This window comes from Babylonia areolata, chromosome 18, assembly GCF_041734735.1.
Source record: "Babylonia areolata isolate BAREFJ2019XMU chromosome 18, ASM4173473v1, whole genome shotgun sequence".
In the NCBI taxonomy this organism is placed as follows: Eukaryota; Metazoa; Mollusca; class Gastropoda; order Neogastropoda; family Buccinidae; genus Babylonia; species Babylonia areolata.
Window position 1 is genome coordinate 3,108,928 of NC_134893.1, and position 9,289 is coordinate 3,118,216.

Consider the following 9,289-nt stretch of genomic DNA (forward strand, 5'->3'; position numbering starts at 1 on the left):
AATGTCAGATTAACGTTATGTTGTAATTCACATACACACGCACACACGCACGCACGCGTGCGCGCGTGCCCACACACACAGATCGGTAAATGGAACAAGAATACAGATACTTCACAGAGCAGATGGTCACAGAAAAGCAGTTCAGTTCACAGTCACTTAATCAAAAACCAATACACCAGTATTATCTGTCTGTACTTCTTGCTATCTGTGCACCTCGAAACACCCACATCACAAAAACGACACAAAGGTATATTCTTTGCACGAAAACAAGTGTTCGAGATGAAATTAAAAAAAAAAAATCAGAAAATAACAACCTCATGTCAGGATTATTCATTCAGCAGCTAAAATGAAAATATTTAATGAATACAGGAAACAGGAAATATGTTCAAAGCTGAAACAGTGCAGTATGGACGCAGCTTTGTACATGTTGATCGCCTTATGTACTCTGCACATGCAATTCACAATCACAACATTGCAGAACTCGTCTCTACGTGAAGTTTGGAGTGTATAAACTGCAAACAACAATATGATGGAAAAGTTTAAAAGAAGCACCTAACTTCACGTTCATCATTATTGAAAACACTGGAGCTACGTCCTCGTTGGCCACGTGCGGTATGAACAACAACAAAGTTTGAAACATTCTGGCGGCAGGCAGTAATACATGTCAACAACACCAGTTGTATATGCGAATCTCAAAACATTGTGAAATCATTGTAATCATAATTATTTATAATGAACAAAAGAAAAAAAAATCGAAATCTGATTATGAAATGTCCGAAGCATTGAGGTGGCATACGTCGTCACATGAAAACACAAGGGAAATGAAGACAACTGTGGCTGTAAATTAACAACAACAACAACAACAACAACAAAAGAAGAAGAAGGAAAAACTGCAGAAATTAATTTTACATGAGCAACGCGCAAACGTAGGAAAAAAAGTTAAAAAAAGAAAAGAAAAAAAGAATAACAACAAACAAACAAACAAAAAACAAAAACCGCTCGTGATAAAGTACATCAGTGCATGCAGAAACTTAATCCCAAAGCTGACCAACAGACCACAGCAGACACTCTGATCGCAGAAACCGCCGATAATATCTAATTCACTGCGCGCGTGTCGTGTTAAGCTTTCACAGAACACATGGGCCGCAATCACACCAGCGCAGGGGCCGCAACCACGTCACTGAGAATTGACCAGCAGACGAATATGAATTCAGCCAGTATTTTACGTGAGTTCGGAGTGAATCTTCTCCATGACAGCGAGGTTCCCAATTCGCATCCACAGGAATTAGGCAAACGGAAGAAAATTGATAATAACTAGTGTATCAATTGTTGTCAGACCGAGGCTCTTCCTTTTCACCAAACTTTTGCGATGCCCCCAGTTGATAAGATATAATCGTTTTGATTAGATATTTTACATCTACTCTTTTTTCGCTTTGTCTCTTGTTGCTAATAGCCCAGTCGTTATGACAGAATCATATAAGGGCTGAAAACTGTAAATGACGACCCCCTTGAACACGAAAAACAATAACAACAAAACACACACGCACACACACACACACACACACACACACACACACACACACACACACACAGAATTAGGAAAAGCACAGTCACATCCATACACATAAACCTGGGATGTGCCTTTGACGTTGACAACCCGTCAATTTTTCACAGAGGATTGAAAAAATCAAAAACAAAAAAAAGAGAAAAAACCCCAAAGACATAAGCTTTCTGTTTTGGTTGATGCAGACAATAAAACATTTTGAATTGAAATGAATTGAAATTGAAGTGAACGTTAAAAACAATCCTTCACAACACACAAAACTGCGTGCAGTATACCGACAAAGACCATGGCTGAACAGGCACACCTTGATGAGCTGAAAGTTCCCACTTGCACAGAACACACGAAGCATCTTTTGAAGTCACCCGTGGGGCCCAACGTGCTGGTTTGCATCGCACGAGTCGTTCTGTCACAAGTGATGAAAATTAATATCTATGATGTTCGCACCCGTCGCTATAACTCCTCGCAACCCCTTCTTCTTCTTCTTCTCCTCCTTCTTCTGTTTCAAGTCTGCATGTATTTGTTTGCCAACCGAAGCTTTTTTTTTCTTCCAGCAGAATTCTGCCATGGACACTTATATAATAGTCGTACGTTCTTTCCCATGCAGAACACGATGGTTTATCAATCATCTCACCCGAAAGACTAGTATCCTAGTACCCAGACCAGAGGATAAGGTGCAACAGTGAGGGTCGAGGGGTGGTGGTGGGTGGGTAGGGGTGGTGGGGGGAGGGGGGGGGGGGGGTAGGGGGCGGGAGGAGAAGCTGGAAGAGTTGTTGGTGGGAGTGGGTGAGAGTACCGACACTTGCAGGAAGGAATTCAGAGTCCCCGGGCTCTACCAACCAGGTCACCACTGCCACTCCGCTCCACTGCCAACCTCACCCAGCCACCAACGTACTTGCTGTTGTTGTATTTGTATTTCTTTTCATCACAACAGATTTCTCTGTGTGAAATTCGGGCTGCTCTCCCCAGGGAGAGAGTGTCGCTAAACTACAGCGCCACCCATTAAAAAAAAAAAAAAATTCTGCGTGCAGTTTTTATTTGTTTTTCCTATCGAAGTGGATTTTTCTACAGAATTTTGCCAGGGACAACCCTTTTGTTGCCGTGGGTTCTTTTACGTGCGCTAAGTGCATGCTACACACGGGACCTCGGTTTATCGTCTCATCCGAATGACTAGCGTCCAGATCACCTCTCAAGGTCTAGTGGAGGGGGAGAAAATATCGGCGGCTGGGCTGTGATTCGAACCAGCGCGCTCAGATTCTCTCGCTTCCTAGGCGGACGCGTTACCTCTAGGCCATCACTCCACTTGTTATTTATTTACGGGTTTCCATAGTTCCCATAGATAGACTCCACCACGGGCCCTTTAGGCTTGGAAGCCTTGCCCTTGGAAGGCATGGTGTTGCAGCGGATTCCCAAGTCAAGGTTTTCGTAGTTCTCCCCGTCACTGCTGTCATCGTCGTTGATGGTCGTGGTCACCGGGACGTAACACTTCACCTGCTGGGGGCGAGAGGCGTAGCAGAAAGAGGTGGACTTGAAAGAAGGACGAACCGAGGTCTTCAGCTTCTCCACGTTCTCGTACACATCCCCGTCGCCCTCATCATCATCACCATCACCACCACCACCACCACCACCACCATCACCGTTGCCGTTTCGACTCCCATTCACGGGTATGGGCGGGGCAGGATCTGCCGGCACGGAGGACGAGGCCTGGTAGGTGGTGGGCGGAGAGTAGTGCATGAGAGGAGTGCGCTGGTTTGCTGCTGCGGCGGCGGAGGAGGAGGAGGAGGAGGAGGACTGCGGGATGGCACGAGGGTGGGAAGAGGTGGAAGCAGCAGCAGCAGCGGCGGCGGTGGTGTTGGTGTTGTTGATGGAGGTGGTGGCCTGGATGGGGGAGACGTAGTGGCGGGCTGGGTTGTTGGTCTCCAGGTCGAACAGCTCCTGGGCGCTGGGGAGGGTGGAGGTGGAGGTGGAGGGCTTGAAGTTGCCTCCCGTGACGCCGGACCTCCCGCCCCCGCTCTCCTCCAGACTTGTGTTCAGCTTCACCAGCCTTCTCCTGTAGGACGAAGGAGAAAGACAGAGAGAGAGAGAGAGTGAGGGAGAGTGAGGCACGGAAGGAATTGACGGGGGTGGTGTGGTGTGGTGTGGTGTGGGGTGGTGTGGTATGGTGTGGGGTGGTGTGGTGTGGGGTGGTGTGGTGTGGTGGTGTGGTGTGGGGTGGTGTGGTGTGGGATGGGGTGGTGTGGTGTGGGGTGGTGTGGTGTGGGGTGGCGTGGGGTGGGGTGGTGTGGTGTGGGGTGGTGTGGTGTGGGGTGGTGTGGGGTGGGGTGGTGTGGGGTGGGGTGGTGTGGTGTAGTGTGGTGGTATTGTTGGAGGCCGGGGAAGGAGGGAGTGGGGGGGGGGGTATGGAGGGGAGGGGGAGGGGGGGAGGAGGGGAGGGGAGAATGAGTTGGGTCACGTCTTTTTGGTACTGTGTTTGTGATAATGGAGGGATCGTTTTCATCTTGATTTGATTATTGACCCACTTGTGTAAAAAAAGTGAGTCTATGTTTTAACCCGGTGTTCGGTTGTGTGTGTGTGTGTGTGTGTGTGTGTGTGTGTGTGTGTGTGTGTGTGTGTGTGTGTGTGTGTGGTAAACTTTAACATTTTCTCTGCAAATACTTTGTCAGTTGACACCAAATTAGGCTTAAAAATAGGAAAAATTCCGTTCTTTCCATCATCTTGTTTAAAAAAATATTGCACCTCTGGGATGGGCACAAAAAAAAAAAAAGAAAAAAAAGAAGCCTAATTATATGCAAACTGCATTTACTGTTATATTTATATTTTTTGTATTCTCTAAACTTGGCACTTTGATCTGATATTCTGACACAACAAGGCAGTCATTATTATCATTTTTTGTTCAAATAGGAACTTCTTTTGCTAAGCATGGAAGTTTCATTTCTTTTGCAAACGTTTTGGTGCAGACAGTAAAAAAGGGAAATTACTCTGTAATTAACGCTAGGGGACTTAATTTGCTTTAAACTGATCTTTCTCATCTTAAACATTACATTTTGAAATTATACTCAATACATTAAAAGCTTGTGTGTTTTACTCTCAGTGTACAGGGCTTTCACTATGTTCATTCGCCCAAGTGGTCTTTTTCGGAAAATACTAAAATCAATACGACGAGTGGACTTTACAGATCTGTTGGCTGAGCCCTGAAGGTCATGGGCAAAAATCAATTGCCTACACATATTTATACACATTCAAAGCGCGTGCTCATATTCTTCGCGAACGCGACCGACGCCATTTTGTTTCAAGTTGTTGACCTGCCCATTCAATCCTATATTCAATGGACAATACACGATAACATGTGATGGAAAGTTGGAGAAGGAGACCATTAAATATTTATTCAAAGAAAGATTTGTGAACGCCTCATCATTTACTGGATTATGCCCCAAACTGCCATAAAGATATTCACAGAATCAGTCGGAATTCACAGTTAAAAATTGTAAACCATGCGAGTTAATACCCTTGAACTGATCACGATGAAACGAAAAAATTTCCAGTCTTGACTTTTCTCAGAATGAAGTCCTTTTCACTTCTTACGACGTTTAGAAGTACTTTTACTTGGCTCTACATGTTATTAGTTTAACGAAATACTAAATTTTCATATCAACTTTAAAACTATAAAACTAGAATGAACATAAAAGAGAAATTGAATCGACCGTGTCGTACTACATTCCCGGCGGGTGTAACTAAACTTGTACATCTATCTAGATCTAGTGAAAACGGCTAAATGTTGCAGTGTGATTGCGGCGGTAGCCATTAAAAAGAATTTTTTTTTTAATTGCCCTTAAAGATTTTTTGAATGTCCAAGATACACCAGAATAATATGATTTAAACAGCGTTCTCACTGCGAATACCGCAATTGATTTATCGCCCTTTAAAAAAGTATGTTCAAATGTTAAATTTTTGAAAGTCAGTTAAGGAGCCACGATAGTGTAATGGATAAGGCAGTTTCTTCTCACCCAAACACGTGGGGTTCGAATCTGGTTAGGACTTTTTTTTTTCTCTTTTTTTAAACGCGAAGCTTTATAATAACAAATACAGAACACATTTTAACGATTAGATTTTAAAAAAAAAAAAAGTGTATCACAAGTGAGTCTTGAAGGCCTTGCCTTTCTTGTCTATTTATTTGTTTTGTTTTTATTTGTTTTGTTTTTTTACTTTGTGACATTGCTTTGTTGGCTGAGAAAAAAAAAAGACGATGTTGAATGTGCGAGAGTTTTTCGAATGTGTTGTAACCGAGTCCGCCACGGGGGACGCCTCATCACAACTTGAGACAAGCCAGTATAAGACAGGACAATTTAAACGTGGTGAAGAAGAACTTACATTGAGCAAAGTTGTAAATATGTCAGGCAAGACAGTTGCTGTCAAACAAGAACCTCTACTTGAGCTGTATAAACGGTGGATGAAGCACAGTTCATAGGCGATCACAGGCATATATTATCATGACACACTGCAACCTTTGACCTTCATGGAAACGCTAGAGATTTCCCAAACTGAAAACTGTTAGAGCCTGACGCGGTTTTATTGCCATATTCAGTTTAATTCTCGGATACTTAATCAGTCTTAACCCATTTTATACCCAAATCAGCTCAGTTCCTGAAAGACAAATCAGTCCTAATGCAGTGTGTGTGTGTGTGTGTGTGTGTGTGTGTGTGTGTGTGTGTGTTGTACTCAATGCTGTATATAAATTTTACGTACTGTCAAATACCTTGGTGTCAGTCATAGATATGACTATATGTATTTGTAAAAGTACGGTATGATATTTCATGCCTATTCTATAACTGCGATTACTTGATTACTTGACTGATAACTGTGACTATTGTATGCGATATTTACGTCAATGTAGCATTAAATCAAGCATTTTATGAGTTAACATTGAGCAACTGTGTTTCTCGTACATTGTTCTTGTAATATACACCAAAGAAGAATTTCTCTTAATGGAGATAGTAAAGTTTGCAGCTTAGCCGTTCGTGAAGGACCATGACTCAACAATGGAGATAGTAAAGTTTACAGCTTAGCCGTTCGTGAAGAACCATGACTCAACAATGGAGATAGTAAAGTTTACAGCTTAGCCGTTCATGATGGAGATAGTAAAGTTTACAGCTTAGCCGTTCGTGAAGGACCATGACTCAACAATGGAGATAGTAAAGTTTACAGCTTAGCCTTTCATGAAGGACCATGACTCAACAATGGAGATAGTAAAGTTTACAGCTTAGCCTTTCATGAAGGACCATGACTCAACTAGAAGGCAAGACAGCACTGGCCTTTAGTCCTGCAACCTTGAAGGCTAGTTGGCCTTCAGAGACCATCCCAACGCCGACTGTTCTAAAGCGCTCTTGGCCTAGCCAGTTTGGGTTAGTAACATGGGCAAGTCACTTTTCGCTATGATCAAATTCTAGTCCAGATAGTTGGGACAGCAGTTGTCTGCTCTGCAGTTCTGATGGTCAAAGTCGGACACGACTGGCTATAGTAATGAAAATGATGATAATTAATTTTATATAGTACTTTTCTCAAGAATTACAGCTCCCCCTCCCCACCTACCCTATCAATAACGCCCCCACCCCCACATCCCCATCCACCCCCACGGAAGCACGTGCCAGAATACGCTCACTCAAGTGAGCATTGGAAACCACCCATGATGCCCTGCAGAAAACGCATCCTTGCAACACGCACTCACATCAGACACGTACATAAACACGAATGCACGGACACTCACCAGCACCCCGCCACACACACACACACACACACACATGGTAAACGGCTTCTCCTCAATAGAGGATGCACTTAAAACTAGATCATACCAAGACCAGCTCTATAAAAAAAACCCAACACATGTATTCGTTAAACCCAGCTCTGTATAGACCTGACCTCTTCCGTCTCTTGTACATGCAGTAGCAGGCTATAGGGGCAGACAGCAGAATACAGAGGATCACCAGCCCAGCTCCCAACATCACGAGGGCTGGGTGGGCCGCTAGGTCGTCCAGCCAGGCTGAAAACACACAGAGGGGTTTTTGTGTTGTGTTGTGTTGTGTTGTGTTGTGTTGTGTTGTGTTGTATGGTATTGTGTTGTGTTGCGTTGTGTTGTGTTGCGTTATGTTGCGTTGTGTTGTGTTGTGTTGTGTTGTGTTGTGCTGTGTTGTGTTGTGTTGTACTGTGTTGTGTTGTGTTGTGCTGTGTTTTGTTGTGTTGTGTTGTGTTGTGTTGTGTTGTGTTGTGTTGTGTTGTGCTGTGTTGTGTTGTATTGTATTGCACTGCATAGTATAGCATAGCATTACATTGCATTGTATCATATTGCATTGCATTGCATTGCATTGCATTGTGTTGTGTTGTATTGATTTGGATTGCATAGCATTGTATTGTATTGTATTGTTGTGTATTGTATTGTATTGTTGTGTAGTGTAGTGTATTGCATTTTTTTCTGTTTTAACCCGGTGTTTGGTTCTCTCTCTCTCTGTCTCTGTCTCTCTCTCTCTCTCTGTGTGTGTGTGTGTGTGTGTGCAGTTCTTTCCAGTCATCTTGTTTAAAACAATATTGCACATCTGTGATGGGCAAAAAAAGAAAAAGAAAAAAAAGCCAAATTATATACAAACTAAATTTACTGTTATATATATATTTTTTTTTATTCTCTAAACTTGCCACTTTGATCTGTTGTAATGGTGTGGATTGGTCTGTTGTACTGCGCTGTGTTGCGTCACGTGGCGTTGCATTTCGTTGCTTGCACCTTACGTTACGTCTTGACGTGTGGTGTTTGCATTGTGTTGCGTCACGTGGCGTTGCATTTCGTTGCTTGCACCTTACGTTACGTCTTGACGTGTGGTGTTTGCATTGTGTTGCGTCACGTGGCGTTGCATTTCGTTGCTTGCACCTTACGTTACGTCTTGACGTGTGGTGTTTGCATTGTGTTGCATCACGTGGCGTTGCATTTCGTTGCTTGCACCTTACGTTACGTCTTGACGTGTGGTGTTTGCATTGTGTTGAGTCACGTGGCGTTGCATTTCGTTGCTTGCATCTTACGTTGCGTTACGTCTTGACGTGTGGTGTTTGCATTGTGTTGCGTCGCGTGGCGTTGCATTTCGTTGCTTGCGCCTTATGTTGCGTTACGTCTTGACGTGTGGTGTTTGCACTGTGTTGCGTCGCGTGGCGTTGCATTTCGTTGCTTGCACCTTACGTTACGTCTTGACGTGTGGTGTTTGCATTGTGTTGCGTCACGTGGCGTTACATTTCGTTGCTTGCATCTTACGTTGCGTTACGTCTTGACGTGTGGTGTTTGCATTGTGTTGCGTCACGTGGCGTTGCATTTCGTTGCTTGCACCTTACGTTACGTCTTGACGTGTGGTGTTTGCATTGTGTTGCGTCACGTGGCGTTGCATTTCGTTGCTTGCACCTTACGTTACGTCTTGACGTGTGGTGTTTGCATTGTGTTGCGTCGCATTGCATTGCATTGTGTGGACTACCGCTGAGAAAGATTTCTTTTGACTGCTGTCGGACTACCGTCCAGACCAGCATGACCTTATAAGGGCTTCATGCCAACTGGTCGTCAAACTCCACCCACCTTCACCACCATCACCACCCACCACCATCACCACCATCACCCCCATCACCACCATCACCACCATCACCACCATCACCATCACCACCATCACCACCATCACCACCATCACCATCACCACCATCACCACCATC

The 9,289-nt window shown here is 44.1% G+C and overlaps 1 protein-coding gene across 1 annotated transcript in view; it reads right to left on the bottom strand.

Annotated features, from left to right (window-relative positions):
* Window positions 1–296: 296 nt before the first annotated feature.
* Window positions 297–9,289, bottom strand: part of LOC143292368 (uncharacterized) — a 24,556-nt gene continuing 15,563 nt past the window's right edge. Inside the window, exons 4-5 of the mRNA XM_076602578.1 lie at window positions 7,475–7,595; window positions 297–3,611 (exon numbers count right to left, since the gene is read on the bottom strand). Coding sequence (XP_076458693.1) covers window positions 2,876–3,611; window positions 7,475–7,595 — 857 coding nt within the window. The 3' untranslated portion in view covers window positions 297–2,875. The remainder of the gene's footprint in view (window positions 3,612–7,474; window positions 7,596–9,289) is intronic.